This window comes from Schistocerca americana, chromosome 6 (assembly GCF_021461395.2).
Source record: "Schistocerca americana isolate TAMUIC-IGC-003095 chromosome 6, iqSchAmer2.1, whole genome shotgun sequence".
Taxonomy (NCBI): Eukaryota; Metazoa; Arthropoda; class Insecta; order Orthoptera; family Acrididae; genus Schistocerca; species Schistocerca americana.
The window spans coordinates 9,522,484-9,545,673 of NC_060124.1; the positions used below are offsets into that span (position 1 = coordinate 9,522,484).

Consider the following 23,190-nt stretch of genomic DNA (forward strand, 5'->3'; position numbering starts at 1 on the left):
ATAAAATCAAAATAATGAATGGGGTGAATGTAGTCCACATGGATAGGCTAGTCTGGCTCCAGAACAAAGTGGATAGAATCTCTGCTAACATTAATTAAAAGTCAATCCTGCATTGGGTACTTTATTAAGTGTAATTTAATATGTAATCTTTGTATGTTCTTCAATCATGAAATGGAAAATGGAGTACACGAAACAGAGATGATTATCTCACACTACTAAGTAATAAAAGAGCAATGGATCACAACCCAACTGCTGCTTGAAGACATTTCTTTAAAATGTTGCCAAAAGGTATAAAGTAACTCTATAGGAATCTTTTTATGGACAAGTAAAAACAATTAGTATTTAAGGGATATAGTATACACATGCTTACAGATTTCTGATGGTCATTATTTATACAACTATATTTTGTACACATCTAGTAGCAATTTATTAATAACAGTAGTAAATATTTACTTCAAGACATCTAAAATGTCATATTTAATGTGCTATTTTTCATACATATCCCATTATATCCACCATACGATTTTATTTATTAACATTAATGCAGAAAAATGTTGGATGTCAAAGAGTGCAAATGTATTATGGGCAAAGCATTATCATTTATTATGACTATTATCCTTGTTATTGTATGTTACCTACTCAATGGAAAGTTTAGATGATCTTCAAAGCTTTCAATCCACACTACTAGCACTTTTGTGTTAGAATGTGTAGGCAAATTTCGAGTGGCACCTGTCCTCCTCCGACTTCCTTCTCCTGGAGAAGGCTGTTTGTCTAGATCAAGTGAGAGAGTCCGTGGTTTATCAAGCGAACGCTGACTTCGAGGATTGCTTTCTGAGATGCTACGCTCATACCAACCTGTTGAAAACAGATAAAAGTGTACTTTATATAATATTATCATTTCTTAAAAGATAATGGCATCATGATAAAGTTTTAGTTATGAAAGCATCATGTAATGTTTGGAGAAGAATAGGTTTTTTGTTGGGACGTTCAGCGGTGTTGCACAACTATGCACATGTATTCATATATTGGTATAAGTGCAATGAAAAATACAAACAAAAGAATAAATGTAATAAAATCAATCCCCATATTTTTTGCATAAATGACACATCTGGAAACCTGAAAACTGTTAAAGTTTCTGATGACAGGTTAGGCAGAATTAGTACAGCCATTCCTAAATAAGTAATCATTGAAAAATCAACAATGGGTAGTAACAGACTTTGTTGATATAGGCCACTTATTGGAGGGGGGAGAGTGCCAACAAGGATACCATTAAAATTATTAGGATGACTAGGCTTTTCAAGACAAAGCATTGAAAGGCAAAAAATTGACAGATATTTTGATACAGTGATTGACAATCATACTTTGAGAGAAGTTAGCACTAATGCCAAGCATTAGTACAGAGGAAACCTATCTATCACTGAAATGGATTGAGAACATTACTGGATGAATTATTCAGCTGTATTTAAAAGTCTTGCTTTAGTTGCTATCAGCCTTGGCACCACCATCAGACATATCTATCAAAATCTTCTTCATCTATAGAAAGTCTTATTATGGACCCTGGCTGGTTGAAACCAGTAACTGCATTTTGAAATGTTCTTGTGAATGTTGTTGCAAGAAAACAGAAGGAGACTGAGATTCATTGGGAGAATATTGAGGCAATGTAAATCATTCACAATATAAGTGGCTTACAAATGTCTTATACCACCCATTCTTTACTTTGTTTGTCTGTCTGGGACCCTTATCAGGTACAATTAACAGAAGAAAGAGCGAAGATCTAATGCAGAGAAGTGAATGTTGTCATAGCCTCATTAAGTAACAACAACAATGTTATTTAAATGCTATTAAGTACTAGTGGCAGACATTACGAGAGGTGTGTTGTGCTTCACAGAGAAGTTTACCGATAGTATACATTCCACAATTAGCCACATACATCTCGAGAAATGACCAGGAAAAAACAGCCAAAGAAATTATAGTTTGTGCCTAGGCTTGACAATAATTGTTATATCCACGTGCCATTCATAAATTGTAGCGGAAAGAGGGGGAAATTACAGTGTTACCAGAAGCACCTCTCTATCTGACACAGCAAGGTGACTTGTGGAGTATATATGTAAATGCAGATGAGGGAGTTCATGGGGTTTCTGAACCAGATCTCTCAAGAAACACCTACTCAACACCTTGACCTCACACCATCTAGGTCATCTTTCCTGTGTAAGATAAAGTCTCGTAACAAAGTACAAACTTTAAAAACATGCCTGTTGTCTAAGTATGTCCATGGTCTTCTGTATATTTAAAGTTTTAGTCCCCCTGCATGAGGCCCAAATCCATCCATGTACCATACCAATATGTGAGCTTTCACGTGTTGGACTGATTCTACGGCAAGTTGATCATTCAGCAAGTGCTATGTTTTGTAATCTACCAGACTAGTATAGTACTTTTTACACCCAACCAGTGAAGTACTCAATGCCAGATCATGAAAATGGAAATGTTTCACAACTACAGTTTACATTTTGTCATTCATCATTTAATGTTGTACGAGTCCACAAATGACAAAAAATTTAGAACTATGATTATTTAAATGTTACAGCAAAGCTAATGTCATGAAATTAATATTTAAAATGACATTATTTTAATTTTGTTCAGTAGCACTATTTCACAATGTAATAAAGAACCATCCAAACCAAAATGTACAACTCCTGCAGAAGTTCTTGTGAAAATAATAGCAGCAGAAATAATGTTGTAATTAATTAAAATATTTATGTCATTTGGAACCAACTGTTAAAAAACCATATTTCTCAAAATTTGGATAGAAAACTAACTTTCTCCAAAACTTTTTTTTAATGTAAAACATATCTTTATTTTTGGTAAAACTTAATCTGTTCCTGGACTTTCACAGAACTGTGACTTTTAATTATAAATTTAATTTAAATGAAGATTTTGATGACACTGTATAATATTGCAATTGTAATTTGTATACAGAGTTGCAACTGTCTCCTCCTCCTCCTCCTCCTCCTCCTCCTCCTCCCCCGCCCCCCTTCCCCAGTTACATTATCAGTGTTAAGATAATTATTGTTGGTGTTAGTTTGGTTCCAGATCATATTTCTCAGTACACAATGATTAAAATTAATCAGTGAAATAGCAAAACGTTAGTTATTAAAAACTTCCTGCCAGATTAAAACTGTGTGCCCGACCGAGACGCGAACTTGGGACCTTTGCCTTTCGCGGGCAAGTGCTCTACCATCTGAGCTACCGAAGCACGACTCACGCCCGGTCGTCACAGCTTTACTTCTGCCAGTATCTCATCTCCTACCTTCCAAACTTTACAGAAGCTCTCCTGCGAACCAGGAGAGCTTCTGTAAAGTTTGGAAGGTAGGAGACGAGATACTGGCAGAAGTAAAGCTGTGAGGACCGGGCGTGAGTCGTCCTTCGGTAGCTCAGATGGTAGAGCATTTGCCCGCGAAAGGCAAAGGTCCCGAGTTCGAGTCTCGGTCGGGCACACAGTTTTAATCTGCCAGGAAGTTTCATATCAGCGCACACTCCGCTGCAGAGTGAAAATCTCATTCTGGACGTTAGTTATTATTTAATGCTATTGGAATGAATAAATACATCAACTGGAAATAACTGTCTGGTTATTATTTCACATTAAAAACCCAGGCAATATTTTCATTACACCCCACAGCTAAGTATTCATACAAAATCTATTCCATTCTGCATTACCATCTGATGGCATTATCTGTCAGTTATGTTAAAAAAATCACCTAAATTTATGAACTTAATATGTACAAATTTAAAATAATGAATATGATTATGTAGACTTATAATCAGATGGTGACATTGGAGTTTCCATACCAGAATCACCATTTTATGATGTAATTGTCAATACTTTATGCAAACGAAACCTGCTTCTATGTACTTTGATATCACCAGGGTATTACAAACGGTGAAAAATGTGGTTATTTCTTTCTAATAAGTTATTCATTTATTTTTAATGATCGTTACATCTTTTATTCCTTTGTTTTACCATGAACTCAACACACTTTTACACTGTGTTTACATTAGCTTGTTGTAATTCACAATGCACTTCCATGAGTTGAGTGTATTATATAGATCAATTTTAGTACGGTAAATGGCTGTACCTCTTAGCTTCAGAAAAGACTGTGGCGTACATGCCGTAATCATTTTAACAGGGAGAGTACATTAACAAATCCTTTAACTGACTTCAAGATGCCAAAGATCACTCTGTATGACGGGGGTGATCCTCCTTGAGGCATTCTTCTTTTACATTAACAATTGAATAGTCCAGGGAAAAACCTGATAAGTCCAAACTTTGAAAATTTCTGTTTTTTTCATAATTTAATAGACCAGCCAGTGTAGCTTTAGCTGGTTTTACAGAACTGGTCAAAAACCTGATGAGTCAAGAGAGATTCTGATATCTTGTAAGAATGTGCAGGCGAAAAACATTATAAGTCCACGCAAAACAGGGAAATATTCTGACAAGTCCAGAGAATGCAACGATAAAATTTTATGACTTAATGATTCTCAGCCCACGCAGGTCTGTTTTCACTAATGTTATCATTGTTTTATCACTGTTGCCACAGTCACTGTTCTGTATAAGTTGACCATTGTTGTTAGTTTTGTGGAGTTTGTGAAGGAAGTTAGATCTAGCATTGTATTTTGTCAGTGTAAAATGAATAAAGAAGACACTGACTATCTACTTGCGACGAAAACTACAGAATGTCATCAAAGAAGCTGACAGATAAAGGGAAGAAGTATGGTCACGTTAGAGACGCCTCCAAATGTTTGAGATTGCCGTCACTTGAAACAGGAGAACCATGTAAGTGCAAAAACAATTGTTTTGATATTATCAGTGATGAAAATAAAAGGAATATTATTAATAACATGAACCACTTTCAAAATCAGGATGAAAGTGGTTTAATCACAGTGGTCCCTGTACAGTGCAGGCATCCTAGAAGAGAAGAGCAGGAAGCAAAGTTTCGTGATGCATCATATAATTTCACTGTGTGTGTTACCATTAATGGAAGTGTCCAAGAAGTACATGTGTCCAAGCAAGCATTTATGTCATTACATGGAATAAAGAAGGGCACGGTAGATCATTTACTGAAGAAACTTAAATCTGGAGACCAACCTCTATGAGACGGCCAAGGGAAACACAGATCCCGCCCACAGGCTTTGAAAGATGAAACACGTGCAATAATAAGAGGGCACATTAAATCATTTAAAGGTCGCAACAGCCACTACAGTTTGACAAAGTCAGAAAAAATTTACCTACCAGAGTCTTCGAATATTAAAAAAATGTTCCATATGTTCAAGGAGAAGTTTCAGGATCAGAATGTGTCGTATGAAACATACCACACTATATTCAATTCCGATTTCAATATAAGTTTTGGATGGCCACGATCTGATACTTGTGGCTCCTGCAATGAGTATCTAGCCAAGAAGAAAAATTTGGAGAAGGAACTGACTTTAACATCATCTGTTGAAAATAAAGTAAGGCTTCATTCCGAACTTCGATCCAATGAAATAGCCCATGAATTGCATCTCAGAAAACAAAAAGTGTTCTATGACAGGAAAGAAAGGGCAAAGATGGAATGTCAAAAATAGCCATCAAAGGTTGCAATTATGATGGACTATAGCAAAAACTTTTCTTGTCCAAATATAAAGACAAATGAATTTTATTATAAATGACAGCTTTCTGTATTTATATTCAATGTCCATGTTTTGGAAACAGGGGACAGCTATTTTTACATGTATCCAGAGAGCACAGGCCGAAAAGGAGCAGACGAAGTTTCATCGTACCTTCATCATTTTGTGCACAATTTTCAAAATCCGGAAGTTAGACATCTGGAGATCTTTGTGAGTCCTGTGGAGGGCAAAACAAGAATGCCACTGTGTTCAGATTCCTTCACCATCTGGTCCATACAGAAAAACGATTGGACTCTTAAAGATGACATTCCCCATAAGAGGTCATTTGTACCTCAAATGTGATAAAAATATTGGTATGAAAGACCAAACTCAGGAATGTCAAATTCCAAAGGACTTCTGTCATCAATGATGTTAAGGAGCAACCAGAGATAATCAAATGCTGGACAGAGTATCTGGATAATACAATATACAAGAAGAAACTCCCTTTCTGGTTCAGGCCAATAAGAGAATTGGAAGTCACACGACACCATGCAGCACTGGTTTGGTATAGAGGAAGCTACAATGGAGCATACGAGCAAGCTTCATTACTTCTTTGTGTAAAGAAGGCAAGTTCAGCCTACTCTCTGCTAAATATGAAGGTATAGTAATTCTTTTACAGCAATATGATTTGAAAGTTTTTTTTTATTTATTGAAATAAGTATTTTTTCAGTATTAGGCATATAGCTATTTAAATTAAGGGATTCTGATTTTTTGCAGGTATTCTTAAAATATCTGCTGAGAAATACAGAAATTTACAAGACTTGAAAAGATATTGCGTAGTGAAGTGCAAGTGTGTTTTGATCGTCTTTTGCATTAATCCACAATCAAAAAAGCACAGGACCTTTTATAGAAGATTATTAAATGATTATATGAGATAATTTGTTGTAGCATGAATTTGAAATCTTGTAGTTACCTGCAATATGTTATGGACTTGTCATATTTTTCTTCTGTACGACCTGCCTTTGTAATAAAAATGCATCATATTATTGTAAATCCTATTCAGATGTGTTTAATTTCAGCAGTAATCTTTCTCTGAAAGATATATTAAGAATATAACTTGAAAAACTAAAATTTTATGAGCCTTGAAACTTTAAATTTTGTCTCTTGAAAAATAAAGAATTGTGACTTATCAGGTTTTTCCCCTGGACTCTTCAATTGCAAGCACACTTTGATTTACAGGATATATCTCACAAAATTAATTTTCCTGCTATTTAATAGGAAGAGAGAAAAATTGGGGTTTAACATAACATCAACAACAAGGTTATTAGAGGCAGATCATACATCCAGTTTGGAGAAGAATGAGGGACACACTGTCCTTTTCAATTGAATTGTACTGGAGTTTCCCTAAAGTGATCAAAGAACCCATAAAAGACCTAAATCTGGATGGCTAAATGAAGAATTGAACTATCATCTTTCTGAACATGAGTCCCTTGGTCCAGTGTGAGCACCCTTAACTGACAGCCCCTTATTTTGGCTCCTTTCCACAAATTGAACTACATGTCCTGTCCTGCAGGTTTAGCATGGTGTTTCACAGTGTCTTACAATTGTACCATCTCTCTTGGTTTCAGTTTTAAAGAGTGTCGTTCCATAGTGCTGTACTTCCTGGCTCATATAGTTGTGGGGCTATTTGTATTTTCTGACTTCATTGGGGCCAAAACTGCTGGGAGTTTTGGTAGACAAAACACTTACAGCTATAATTAATATTACGAAAAGGATGGTCGCTACTCACCACACAGCGGAGATGCTGGGTCGCAGATAGGTATTACAATTGTTGGCCAACAAAGACTCCATCAAAAACAGACAACCCCTCCCCCCCCCCCCCCCCCCACAAACACACACACACACACACACACACACACACAAACAAACCTATACACACATGACCACAGTCTCTGGCTGCTGAGGCCAGGCTGCGAGCAGCGGAGCACGATGGGAGAGACAACCAGGTGGTGGGGGTAAGGAGGAGGCTGGGGCAAGGAAAGGGAGGGATAGCAGGATAGGAGTAGATGAGCAGCAATACTGATACATTCCGTCTTGGTCTTTCCATTGTTTGATTTTGCCTCATGACTTTTCTTTGAGTGTTGTTTTCCTTTGTTACTATTTTGTAATGCATTTTACTATACTGAATGTCTGCCCTTTTTTCTCTTCCTTCCTGTGTTTCTCAAGTTGCCCTACAAACTGCACTGCATGCTCTACTTATAAGCCACAGTGTATCAACCGTCTCGGTCTCGTGCAACAGACAGCTACAAGACCGTGCTGATTTTTGTTGATGCAGCGCCTCATTCCCACATTACTCCCGCCGATATCACTATCCTATATCTTCAAATTGATCACGCTTCCTGCATCACTCTCATGTATTTTCATGTGTTGTTTCCCATATCTTTCCTGTACCACACGAAATGGTATCTCATAGTACTGACCTCTCGCCATCCCCCACTGCTTCTCCTCTCTAATCCAGCTCACACCCACTAACTTCACCTAATCTAGTCACATCTGCTGTCTCTTTTCTTCACACTTACTCTTCCAAAGACCTGAAACCCACATTAAAATCTTTTTACTTATTTAATCTTTGATCTCAATTTCAGTTTGTTTTTGCCTTCATCTATCAGCCTACTCCCTCAGATTTCATCTTGTTTCCCTTTACATCATCCATTTCATCCTTTATGTGTTTTTTCCCACGTGCCTGAGTGGGGTGTATTCTATGCAATTCACCTATTTTTAAGCATTTTTACCGACCACTCATGGATCTTTGCTCCTTCCATCTGTGTCAGTAAAGAAAAGTTTCCTTATCCCTAGCCAGAACCAAGTCACACATACTGTTCCTGCGTTGTTGCTTGGCCTATGCAATCCCCCCAAATGGCCTTACCATCAAATTAACCCTCTCCAGCTGCCTCCCTTCCTTCCACAATGACATTCATCTGTTCAGATTCCACCAATCCTTGCCCCTCACAAACATAGTCCTGCAAAACCATTACAATCAGGCCCAAACCTCCTTGCAATACCTTCTCTCCATCCGCAAAATTCTACTGTTATGCAATCTCGGATACCTTGATCCCATATCACACTCTGAAACTCTTGCCCTCCAAGAAATGTGCAACATGCACGATGACAGCTCAAAAAACTCTCCATCCTGTTCACTTCCTACTTCCGTCTTGGACTACCACTATCCACTATCTTTACAACAAACTCCAAATCTCTCCCATGTCCCCTCACAACTGACAAGCCCTGTCTCATAGACAGACATTTATCCCAACCTCAAAGCTCTCTCCCTAAGCAGATCAGAAATACAGTTATGAACCTTTCTTCCAAAAGCCTTAGCCACACAGGAGTATCATCTTTTCCAAAGGCCTCACCTTTTGCCCCACTCTCAAATTCAATCATGTATGTCAGAACCTCTCCCCAGTGTCCACCTGCCTCCTCACCCGTGCCACTCCCGGAACTCCTACTTTCAACATGCTTCCTGTCGTCCATTAACCCAACCACCTAGGACACCCCATTGTGGCTGGTTACTGTGCCCCTACTGAGAATATCTAATCATGTAGACCAACCCCTTCAGCCTGTTACTTACAACCTACACCCCCACATAAAAGATACCACCCATTTCATCCACCTGAATCTCCAAAGTTCCTTTTTCTTTACCACTTGGTGCCCTGCTTGTCACTATTGATGCCACCTCCCTTTACACTAACATCCCTAAAGCCCATGGCCTTACTGCTGTTGAACACTACCTTTCCAAATGCCCAATGGATTCCAAACCAACAATCTCCTTCCTAGTCACCATGACCAACTATATCCTCCTTTGAAGGCATTACCAACAAAGAAGTCCAGGGTACGGCTATAAGCATCCGCATGGCACCATCCTATGCCAACCTATTCATGGAGCATCAACAGGAATCCTTCCTAAACACCCAGATTCATTTATGACATCTTCGTGATCTGGATTAAGGATGAGGACGCTCTATTCACATTCCTCCACAACCTCAACACCTTCTCCCCCATTCGCTTCACCTGGTCCTATTCAACCCAAATAGCAACCTTCCTCCATGTTGACCTTCACCTCAAAGATGGCTACATCAGTACCTCTGCCCATATCAAACCCACCAACCACCAGCACACCCATTCCACACCAAGAAGTCCTTCCCATACAGCCTATCCACCTGTGGCCATCGTGCATGTAGTGATGAGTGGTCCCTCTTGAGATATACCGAGGGTCTCATTGAGGCCTTCACAGACCATAATTACCCTCCCAACCTTGTACAAAAACAGATCTCCAGTCACTCTCCACCTTCCGAAGTTCCACTGTCTGGCCACAGAGGAACATTCTCTTCGTGACTCAACACCACCCAGGACTGGAGCAACTGAATCAAATTCTCCACCAGGGTTTCGACTACCTATTGCCGTGCCCTGAAATGAGGGATCCTTCCCACCCCTCCCACTGTGGTATTCTGCCCTGCACTCACCTCTTTGCCTCATGCTTCATATCCCTGTAACAGACCTAGGTGCAAGACCTGTCCCATACATCCTCCCACCACCACCACCTACTCATTCCAGTCACAAGCATCGCCTATGCCATCAAAGGCAGGGCCACTCTGAACCCAGTCATGTGATGTAAAAGCTAAGCTGCAAGCACTGTTCTGGATTCTATGTGGGCATGACGACCAACAAGCCGACTGTCCACATAAATGGCCACCGACACACTGTGGACAAGAAACAGCTGGACCAACCCATTGCAGAGCATGCTGCCCAACATGATATGCTTCATTTCATTGAATGCTTCACAGCCTGTGCCATCTGTATCCTTCCCACCAACACCAGCTTTTTTTACGTGCACAGGTGGGAACTCTCTCTGCAATATACCCTACGCTCCCATAATGCTCCTACCCTCAACCTTTCTTGGTCATTGTCATTACCTATTTAGCCTCTTCCCTGTTCCCATTCCAGCACTAGACAGCCCTCTATTCCACCAGTGCACCCTCAATCTATTTTTACCTTCCTCCTTTTCTGATACACCCTTCCCCTGCCCCACCCTCCAGCTAACCTGCCAACTTCCTAGCTGCCCTACCCTCTCTCCATCTTGTCCCCCTACCCTCTCTCCATCTTGTCCTTGCATGCTCCCACAAGCAGCACTTTACTATCCCCTACCCCTACCCTGCTATCCCTCCCCCTGCCCACCCCACCCTCCTCCTTAACCCCACCACTTGGCTGCCTCTCCTCTCACATGCTGCTGCTCGCAGTCTGGCCTCAGAAGCCACAGACTGAGGTCATGAGTGTGCGAGTTGCATTTGCACAAGCGTATGTGTGTATGTTGTCTATTTTTGTCGAAGGCTTTGGCTGGGAGCTGACTTGCTGACAGACTTTTCGTTGTGTCTATCTGCGACCCAGCATCTCTGCTATATGGTGTGTAGCAACTATCCTTTCATAACACTGTTACATTCCATCCTGGATTTTCCATTGTTTGATTGTACCTATAATAATTTCATAAGATACCAGAAAATACATCCCATAAAAGAGAGTCCGACATTCCTAAGCAAAATACAACTAAGGTGCAGATATCGTAGTGCTTGCTCACCACTGAATGTTTAAGAGCAAATGCCATCCATGTTCTCAAAGGTAGTGCACCATAGTATCTTGTTTCCTTCTTTTTTTATTTTTAAAGTTTTTAGAATTAAGACAGTTGAATTAAGATTCTCAACACACAATTTTCCACTAATGCATCAAATGTTGATCAGGGAAGTTTGCCCAGTTAGGAAACCCTGTGTCTCCCAAACTCTCACTCAGCATTGTTAGATGTCTTACCTTACGTACATAGCACCAGTTATGGGACCATGTAACTTAATCATTCCCAGTTTACTATCTACATGCACTTATTTATCAATAAGTTAAGGAATAATTATTGTACAAGTGTTCACTGAATAGGTGGCGAACAAGAATGACAACATATAAATGTCCATTAAAAAAAATAAGGTAAAGATCAAGGATTGTTTCTAAGGTGGCTGAACAATTATGGTCAAAAAGACAATAAAGACAATCTAAGAAAGATCAAGGATTGTTTCTAAGGTGGCTGAACAATTATGGTCAAAAAGACAATAAAGACAATCTAAGAAACTGATGCCAGTGTTATCCATCTCTTCAATTTATTCAAATTCTACCCAGAAAAAGACAGAAACCCACAAAAATAATTCAGTACAGCATTTTGTCGCTCGAGCACAGTAATTAGGCACTGAAGCTTTCTTATACTCTTGGATAAGTGACTGACTCCCTTTTGTATCTACGTACAAAAGCATGTAACAAAAGAAAGAGTTTTATTTAATTGGATAAATAATTTATCAACAATTCATTGTTTTTGTTGTTATAAAAGAAAGAGTTTGGTACACCTATTTAAATACTAAACAAAAACAATAGCTAACTTACACCTTTATCACAGAATCACTGCTACAAAACATGGTGTTTGTGACAGTACATAAGACGTTACAACTATGCATGGCTGAGTGTAGCTTGAAGTGATATGTTAATATTTATGTACTTATGAAAAATGACATCATTAAAGAACAATTTAATAGCAATGTAGAGGGATGGTACTTGGTTATGGTAGTCTGTGTGTTTCAAAGGTTTTTGTGCATCAAAGAAGACAGAGTGCATAAGCAGTAAGTAGAGTTATTAGTACACCAAGCAATGACCAACACATCATGATTTTGGGCTGCTAGAGATTCATGTCCAGAAAACCTTAAATAATTGTCTACGAATATCACCTTTCCGAGCAGGAAAAGAATTTTGTAAGTCCTCCATAATACAGAGTGCAATCTTCTACATAGGTACGATATAGAGGCCAAATTTCAGTTGCAGAATTAATATTGGTGATTGAACCAAAAGGTGATGAATGAATATTCGTTAAAAGACAGAAAATGTCTACTTATATGCGGAATATGGTCTTTTTTAGGCATTAATTTTACTTTTATTCTAAACACTGTGCACATTGACAAGTTTGCTGTTAATTTACCAACCATGACCTGAAAGTGCAGGATCTCCTGAAAAGCTACCACTTGAGTCAAATGATGGGACACTACTTCCTGCATCACTGTGTCTTGTTGGCACAACAAATGCCACCTCAGAGCTGGCATCTGCCCAGTAAAGTACATTTGTCTGGCCATCGTACAGGCAACCCCCATGCTTTGAATGATGGACCTCATCTGGAAATAAAAGATAAAATAAGATAACCTCGCATAACACCACACTGTCTCTTCAAAATAAAACCCAGAATTTCAAAATTAAATCTCAATGAAACAAGAACTATTATCTCAGACACATTTATAAATACTTTAGCAACATTATAATAAAATGCAAACATATATCACAGTACTGACACTGGAAAAATATTAGCGAAATTTATCCTGTTGCAAAACAAAAATATTGTTGGAGTTCAGTACTTTTTTGTTGCATGGGATCTGCTGAGGCAGAGTGGCAAGGTCATGGAATAAATCACTACATATTAAGTTCTTCTTTACAATTGCCACAAATGGAAGGCATGCTTTGTTGGCACTCTACAATCCTCACGATTTTGACTGGGATAAAATGACACTGCAGTGTTCATATTTGTCATGCCAGTGTAGAATGTGCTACCAGTGTAGAAGGTGCCACATATTGAGCTACATAAAAAATCATTGCAATTAACTCATTCACTTACACATATGATGACTTCTGAAATTTCCTGTGTGTGAGACCGCACTTGTCAGATATGTCTAACTTGAAATTCTAGATTTTAACATTCAACTGTTTGTGTCATTTCGACAGTCTTTCATCGATTGTGTCAATACTTATATGTATCATGACATATTCTGATTATCTTTTTAATATCTGTGAGTGCAGCAAAAAGCTCATACTACTTTGTCAATTGCAAACTTAATTTGTGCTTTTTTGAGACGTCTGGCACAATACCCTCACTCGAAAGAAATTGTCCCCTAATTTCATCATATAATTATGTAAAAAAAAATGGTATATTTTTGAGAATTTTCTGACGCTTTCAGACATATTGTCGACAATTTTCCTAAGTAACGAGTGTTCTACACACCTGTCTTGTAATAAATTGGTGTTAGTGATTTACAGTCACAGTAAACATATCTTGAGACATTGGTTTTCTCTTTCAACTCAAGTGTACATTGTCTTCATTTATAGTAAATTAATGTTATTGTCAAATTTGTTAGTGACCACAACCTACAGTTATATCCAGTAAATGTTTGCTGGGATTCATTTCAGGTGATCTGAGTAGCCAAATCCCTTGCTCAAACTATCTAGAATGTTCTTCAAACCAATCGCAAAAAAATTGTGGCCCAGTAACTTGACACATTGTCATCCATAAAAATTCCATCATTGTCTTGGAATATGAAGTCTATGAATGGCTGCAAATGGTTTCCAATTATCCGAAAATAACCATTTCCAGTCAATGATAGGTTCAGTTGGATCATAGGATCACACCATTAAGAAGCCACTACCAGCTTGCAGAGTGCCATGTTTACAACTTGGTCCAATGTCTTTGTGGGGTCTGAACCAAACTTGAACCCTACCACCACCTCTTATCAACAGAAATTGAGACTCATCTGAAGAGACCACAATTTGCAGTCATCTAGAGTCCAACTGATATGGTCACGAGCCCAGGAGAGGCACTGCAGGTGATTTCATAATGTTAGCAAAGGCATTCACACCGACTGTCTGCTGTCATACCCCAGTAACGTCAAATTTCAAAGTGCTATCCTAACGGATACATTTGTCGTATGTCCCACATTGATTTCCGTGGTTATTTCATGCAGTGTTGTTGTTGTTGTTAGCACTGACAACTTGTGCATATGCTGCTGACCCTGGTCATTAAGTAAAGGCTGTTGGCCGCTGCATTGTCTATGATGAAAGGTAATGCCTGAAATTTAGTGTTCTCTCCACACTCTTGACACTGTGGATTGCTGGACATTGAATTCCCTAACTACTCCCAAAAAGGAATGTCCCATGCATCTAGCTCCAGCTATCATTCCATGGTCAGAGCTTGTTAATTCTCACTGTGAGGCCTTAATCACATCAGACAGCTTTTCACATGAATCACTTGAGTACAAATGACAGTTCCATCAATGCACTCCCCTTTTGTATCTTGTGTACATGGTTCTACCACCATCCGTATATGTGCATATCGCTGTTTCCTGTAACTTTTGTCACCTCCAGTGTATAATGAAAAACTTTGCGTTCTGCCTTACGGCAGGTTTTGTCATGGATGAAGCCTTGTCCAAGAGGTCCAGAGTAGTGCAAAGACTGGCAACTTGCTTTAAATATTTAGAAATATAAAACTATGCACTTCACAATGTGAAAAAAATGTAGTATCCTACAGCTGTAATATCACTGATTCACAGTGTTAATTGGTAAGTTCAAACAAATACGTAGGTGTCATAGTTTGTAGGGAGGAACGAAATGGAAAAATAACATGGTCTCAGTTGTAGGTGATGCAGGTAGCAGACTGTGGTTCATTGGTGGAATACTAAGGAAATGCAATCAATCTACAAAACAGACCACATACAAAACACTCGCCAACCCATCCTTGAATGCTGTAAAAGTGTGTGGAACCCACAGCAGTTATGATAGACATGAGATATTGAATGGCAGCATGAATGGTCACAGGTGTGTTTGACCCATGGAAGAGAGACATGAAGATACTGAAAGAACTGAACTGGCTGATGCTCAGAGATCGACACAAATTTTCGAGTGAAAACCTACTCAGAAAGTTTCTGCATCCAACTTTAAGTGATAAATCTAGAATATAATATAACTCCCTGTGTATTGCTACCACACAGAGATTGCAAAGACAAGATTAGATGAATTACAGCATGCACAGAGAAATTATGCAATTATTCTTTCCAGTGGATGTGAGTGGAACAGGAAATAGAGCTATAATGGGATGTACTCTCTCTGCCATGCAGTGGTTTGCAGAGTATGGATGTAGATATATGAGTAGGAACATAGTTCACAAAGTAATGCCATAAACAACTAAAGCAAATGAAAAAAATAATATATTAACTGAACACCCAAAGTGATCATGCAGTAAGTTGAAACTGAAGTCTTACAATAACTACAAATAACTCACTTGCACTTTCAGCTAAATCATAACAATACAGAAAAGCAGAGTTTATATAGTATAAGTTGTTATTCTATTGTACGAGAATAGACACTCAATTAAAATTAAGTGACTTTCTTTGTAACACACACTTACCAGAAATATTATATAAAATAACTTCGCCTTCTGTGAAGAGAATGGATGGCTGAGGAATACTGGCTGGCAGCTGGGACGGAGGCAGCAAGTGCACATATTAGGCATACTGGAGGGACAATTAGCAGATACATGGGGCAAGAATGCAACACTGACACTGGCTCTGATAAGTTTTGTTGCACACAATGATGATGATGTGAAGGAGCAGATTGGGACGGAGTGAAAGAAGTACAGGAAAACGGGTACATGTGCAGGATGAGTGAAGTTAGGATACTGGGGGCAGTACTGAGGGGCATAGGCCAGGGCCCAGTGAAGACTGAGGGCAGGATGATAACGGAGTATACATAGCAAGACCAATATCTAGCTGTGTAGGTCAATGAAGCTGGTGTTGGGGAGAAAGATCTAGATGACACCGGCTGTGAAGCCGCCACCGAAATGGGTGGCCAATGTTGCTCTTGGCCACTCATTCAGGTGGATTGCTGGTTGGTGGTCAGGCCAACATAAGAAGCCGTGCAGAAATTTCAGCGGACTGCTTTCACTGGTGTACCAGCCTCTGATGGGATAGGATAAGCACATGACAGTACTGGAATATGATGTTTTTGGTGACCCAACTAGACAGCTCTCAGACATGGGCCTTCCACAGGAATACGACCCTTGTGGCAAGGGGATGGAAGTGGATGCGGCATAAGGATAGACGAAGGTATTGCATAGATTGAGTGGGCAATGGAATACAGCTATGGGAGGGGTTGGAAAGATTGTGGGTAGGATGTTCCTCATTCACAGAAAATAGTTAACTTGTTCCAGTCCAGTGTAGAGGCCTGGGGTGAATGATCTCAACAGTGGCAAGGTGGAGTTGATGCAGTGGGTTGTTGTCAAGATGATGACCATTGGTTGCTCAAACAATCATCATTTTTAGTCGCATATTTTATTGAGCAACAAACTACAACACTCATAGTGATGCACAACTGTGGTGACGGCCCCACTGGGCATGTGCTGGAGACAGTGAGTGTGGAGGTGTTGGTGCAAGCAGGCGGCAGCCTACTGCGACGCCAGCGGCTGAGTAGGAATACAGATGTGAGGAGTCGGTGGCAGCTTTTTTACCATCTGTGCATGGCTCTGCAGCTCAAGGCTGGAAAGCAAGGAAACTCAACATGATTCTAACAGAGGAAGACAGCACTCAGCAGTGGAATTTGCCCTTGCAAGTGTAGGCATACAGTGTCAGTAACCCCAGCTGGTTAGTCTCATGGTGGATGCTCACAGAACAATGTCACTCCAATGACAGACATAGACCTTCTCTTGTAGTTGGTGCTGCCAAACTGTGATCCCTTTGGCCAGAAAGGATGGACATTTATACTGGTGCTTTCAACCACTTAGGCTATAACAGGTCCACAGCTCGGATGTGTAGTAACCGGTCTCTCGATGCCGCAGTTGTCCCACAGTTCTGCTGTATTGTCTTTATTGTGGTACTTGCTGCTGATGTGGCACACATGTGGAAATTGGGCAGTGGTGTTGCTGCATCTGATGCAACACTGTGTTGGTCGACACTGCACTTGCTTGCTCACTTGGCCTTTTGCAAAAGCCAAGACAGTATAGCTATTTTTCTCAGTAGCAACAAAAAATAGTGGTAGCACTACATACCTCACCTCTCTAGTAGATCCAGTTCCTCAGTCTTAGCTTTGAGGAATTCCGCAAAGACCGAACATATGAGGGATGTATGGAAAGCAAGATTACAAGAATATGTATATATTTCAATGTATATATTTCAATTAAACATACAGAAATAGTAGCATAGGTATTACATGCAGTTTGTAAACCATGGGATGAGCTTTTAGAACAAGCATCATAGGCATCTCCCACTCACTTCTCCAGTTTGGTTTTCATCTCCTCATCATTCAAAAAGTGTTTTCTACCCACACATTCCTTCGATTTAGGAAGGAAATAATATCATTAGGCACAATATCAGGAGTGTGGGAAGGGTGGTTTAAAAGATTCCAATGAAATCAGATCAACAACTTCTGCATTGCTTGAGAGGAGTGCGGATTCACTTTAGCTTGGAGGAGGCAGATTCCCTCCTTCAGCATTCCATGGCTCTGCAGAGAGTGTTGAGAGTCTCACAGTGTGATACAGAGTTGACTGTTTTGTCTCTCAGTAAGAATTTGATAAGAAGAATCCCTTTTCTGTCCCAGAAAACGATTACCATGGCTTTCTGAGCTAATTCCTGAGTTTTGAATTTTTCTACTGAAGGGAAATTAGTGTGGTGCTACCACACTGGTTGTTGCTTGTTCTCTAGGGTAGGGTGGTAAACCCAGGTTTCAGCCCCATCAGTATGAAGTCAAGAAAAGTCTCTCAGTCACTTGCACAACAGTCAAGAAACTCATGCGCAGCCTCAGCTCTATTTGATTTTGTGTTCAGCAGTAAGTATCTTCGGAACCTATTGTGCACACACCTAGTAATATTCTAGCTGACCACTCAAAATTTCATGAACAACAGTTTAAGAAACAACAGGACACAGTTCGTGCAGGTTATTAATGGCACACGATGATCAGAATGAATACGTTCTTCAAGTTTTGCACGAGTCACCATGGATGCGTGCCCGCTCTCTCTTCATTGTAACTTCCCATTCTACCAAAAATGAAATTCCATACTCATTTTGTCACACGTTGTCATGATATAACCTCCTCCTCATGTATTTACATGATTTTGCAATCAATTGCTACAGCACTCATGCCCTTGGCATTCAGGCAGTGTTTCACAGAGTGAACTTTGCACTTGGCTGAAGGTGGAATGAGAGCGCTCATCTTTAACCATGACTAGAGAGATTATTAAAAACTCATCCTTAGTTTCTAGACATCCCTTGTACACTCTGAAACTGATAGTTATGTACAGTACAATTTCCATAAGACTAGCAAGTTTAAATCACAATGATCATTGACTGTGTGCTTAACCTAATATATCAGCCCACTGGCTTTTTTCAGTTTCCCAAAACCAGTAACTTCTTGAAATGTCCACTTACAAAGTAACGGAGTAATGTTACCAGTTTCTTCACTCTTGTTTATCATCCCGTAACAACTACTTAACAATAAGTTGAGTCATTCAAGATAGTCCCTGTGCCTATCAAAACAGCTTGTATACCTAAACACATTGTTTATTATTCACATAACAAATCATAAACAACATTGAGGAATTCTTTCCCCTAATGGCAATATTTTTTAGCATAACTTCTTTTCACAGCAATTGGTCTTACTTACCTGTATCTTATGCTCGACATGTAGTCCAGTCCACTGATGAACAAAATAACAATATTCCCCACAATATGCAATTGTTAAGACTGACTGCTACTAATCCACATCACCAATGGAAAATCTCAATGTGTCCTAAATCATTTAAATCCCTTATTAATCATCATACCAAAGTTGTTTAAAAACACTATGTCATTATTCTCCTACATCCCCATTGCTGCCCTACAGCACAACATCCAATCTCTCAGAACACCCAAACTATTTGCAACATCATCCATTAAGCATTCTTATGACCGAAAAATATATTCCTTAACCATTGCTTACAACAAATTTTCATATGAAATAATAAAACCTCTAATGCCATTCCTAACAAATGCAGAACAAACTAAAGTTAAAAACTTAACAAATCACCTTTCATAATAAATGGCCTCGCTCCACAGATCTCTCATGCCTGGCAACTATTTTTGCGTATCCAATAGTTTCCTCACACTGTTCTGGCACATCATCTGGAACCCTGTCTCTGCAACAACAGCTCCCCTTCCATTTCCTACAGATCACACCCCTAAAATTATGCTTTCACATAAACCACATAAGGTACTAACACACAATATGTTGGTGGCCAATCCAAAATAGAATTCTCCTCATAACACAATGCTCTCTTGTATACTCACTCACCCGTAGCAACTTCTTGGTGCTTTGTGGCATTATATCATGCACATTCAGAAGCAGCAATTTTGTCCACAGTTTAACTGATTTGTCCATCATAAGAGATGAATTTTGCAATAATATTTCAGTGGCAACTACTTCTACCAACTGGAACACTGTCTCCATGAGATTCGCCGTACATCACCAAAAAGTCAGTTTTCTCACGTTGACTGAAAAGAACATCTAGGCCTTGGATTGTGCAGTATGCCTCCCATACATTACACCCATCATGAAAACTGAACCATGGCTATGTTGTAAAGAATTTGCTGTCTGCACCAGCTATATGCACTTTCTGCTGCTCCGTAAGGCTGTGACCTAGAGCCCGCAACTATCATAACCTTGCAAACCTCACGCACACATTCCTAAAAATATTCAGCCTAGTCAGCCCAATCATAATCCTCACAAACATGTTTCGTCTCATTTCCTCTTTTTTCCTCCTCCCCAGCCCGTGTTTTGAGGAGGCGCCACCATCACTGGTAGCAGCGAATCTGCATCCTTCGGAAATAAATGTGTATTTACTACTTCATTATCCACATCTGCAACATAGTCAACCTTATCAATAGCATCCTTTGTATCCATCATAGATCTACAACAAAATTATCATCTGCAGTTCCAAAACTACAACAAAATTATCATATGCAGTTCCACTCTGAATTCTGTAAAAATCATCATCACAGGCTCTTCTCAGTACATCCAGCCCATACTTAATGGCCTCTGAACAATACCTGTTATCACCCAATGCAGTAAATACTACTGTACCTAAATCACTCATGTTGCTATCTACACGCTTATTTACCTCAGTACAGCACACACATACATTGCCTAGCACTACAGATGATTCAGATTCCATGTTTTCACAAGATATCAGAGCTGATAATTCTAAATTACAATGTTAGTACTCTGTACATCAATTAAGTGCACACTATTAACTTCTCTTCCCTTAATCTCTGCTTCCATGCAAGTTTTGCCCATCTTCCTTCTCTCAAGCCTCTCCAAAAGTCTGATATTCCTTACCGCCTGAGGCTTGTTTAAGGAATCACTACTTAAATTCTTTCTGCCCTTTCTCCATTCTTGAGTAACCCTTCTGCACAAACATCGGTTCTTTTTCTCATCCGTTAACTGCTCAGTTAGCTGTCTCAGTTATTAAATTTTGCATTTTTCCACCAGAAAAGCCCACTATGGAATTGACAATGATATAATTAACCCTTTACCAACTACACAAACAACATCAAATGGTGAGAACAAAAAAGATCGACGACAAGGACACTTAAATGAAATATACCCTAACAGTGCAACTTAATTTCTCCACCTAATCAGCTACCCATGACTCTTAAGCATATATTCCTTATTTAAAACAAAATATATTGCCCTCACCAAATAGCACAAACTAACACACATTTTCTACAATTTTCAGACTCTGACTGTGTGGAAACTCTATTCAACAAATACAACAAAACAGCAATGATGAGAAAAATAAAATCACATTATGAGAAGGGCACATAAATGTAACACTAACATAACATTTCTTGACAAATCCATTTCACCTCCTAAACTGCTACACAAGGTTAACACCTTACACACTTCTACACTATGAGTTACAGCCCTAGCTTATGTTATTGTGTTGCTGGTCCCTGGCCTGCAATGTAGAAACTGAGTGGTGGCATTGCTGCTTCAGACATAATGGTGTCCTGGTCAACTCTGAACTTGACTGCTCCCGTGGCCTTTTGCAACACCCATGCCAACATCACTATTTTACTTGGTAGAGCCGAAAAATAGTGGTGGCACTATACCAGGATGACTTTGGATGATAATGGTGTGGGAGGGTGGAGGTTATCCTTTCCAGATGGTTCTTTGGAGGGGGTGGGGTCTGTCTGTGAAGGCCTTAGAGAACCCTTCATCATACTGGGCAAGGGAATTATGTCACTGCACATGCACTATCCACAGATGGCACGACTATGTGGTATAGAGCGGATGACAGCTATAAAAATCCATGTACTGTTGTGCTGTTGATGGCTAGTGAATTTGGTATGGACAGAGATAGGAATGGAGCCATCAGAGAGGTTAATGTCCAGTTCAAATGGTTCAAATGGCTATGAGCACTATGCGACTTAACTTCTGAGGTCATCAGTCGCCTAGAAGTTAGAACTAATTAAACCTATGTGTGTCACCACCAGACACCACACTTGCTAGGTGGTAGCCTTTAAATCGGCCGCGATCCGTTAGTATACGTCGGACCCGCGTGCCGCCACTGTCAGTGATTGCAGACCGAGAGCCGCCACACGGCAGGTCTAGAGAGACTTCCTAGCACTCGCCCCAGTTGTACAGCCGACTTTGCTAGCGATGGTTCACTGACAAATTACGCTCTCATTTGCCGAGACGATAGTTAGCATAGCCTTCAGCTACGTCATTTGCTACGACCTAGCAAGGCGCCATTATCATTTGCTATTTATCTTGTGATACATGTACCGTCAGACCGATGTTCACCAATTATGAATTAAAGTTAAGTATTCCAGTAGTTACTTACGTTCTTTGCTACTATAAACTCCCTTAACTGTCCCAGACCTCACGTCAGCCTGCGTGAGCTTAAACGCGTGCCTTTCGGCTTCCTCTCCTAGTGGCTTGGCTGTTTTGCCAAGTCACAACAACCTAACTAATCTAAGGACATCACACACATCCATGCCCAAGGCAGGATTCGAACCTGCGACCGTAGTGGTTGCTTGGTTCCAGACTGTAGCGCCTAGAACCGCACGGCCACTACGGCTGGCGTTAATGTCCAGTAAGATGATATATAATGCTGAGGGGAATCTGGTGAAGTGAAAGGAAGAGGTACTGAGGTTGCAGAGGAGTGAGAATAGAATGTCTTGGTCAAGTCCAAATCATGAAGATATCATCAGTTAACCTGAACAAAATAAGTAATTTCAAGTTTTTGGTCACTACAAATGTTTCCTCTAGATGGCCCATAAACATTAGGGCATAGAATGCAGTGAACGTAACCTCTGCACCATGCCCACCTCCATTCTGCCCCAGAACCCCCAACTTTACTCATATATCACCCACAAACTCTCTCCCACAGTCTTGCCCTCCTATGTTCTGTCACCTCCTCCGAAACCACTCCTTCATACCATCAACATCAAATGCTGCACAAAGTCACCAGTGTCAATGCACGTGTCTCATTCTTATCCTTTGCACCTGACACCTTTCTCCAAGCTGCCAGCCAGCCAATCCTTACTCCCACTTACTGCACACTGTATTCAGCTGGCACTGTGTGTGTGTGTGTGTGTGTGTGTGTGTGTGTGTGTGTGTGTGTAG

The 23,190-nt window shown here is 39.9% G+C and overlaps 1 protein-coding gene across 9 annotated transcripts in view; it reads right to left on the minus strand.

The window, feature by feature from the left end:
• The window catches only part of LOC124619295 (ral GTPase-activating protein subunit beta), a 370,359-nt gene that overhangs the window by 27,412 nt on the left and 319,757 nt on the right, over nt 1–23,190 (minus strand). For 8 of the 9 annotated variants that reach the window (XM_047145577.1, XM_047145575.1, XM_047145576.1 and 5 more), the window contains 2 exons: nt 12,702–12,887; nt 640–855 (listed from right to left, as the gene is read on the minus strand). In XM_047145577.1, coding sequence (XP_047001533.1) covers nt 640–855; nt 12,702–12,887 — 402 coding nt within the window. The remainder of the gene's footprint in view (nt 1–639; nt 856–12,701; nt 12,888–23,190) is intronic. The other variant, XM_047145569.1, reaches the window with a different exon arrangement.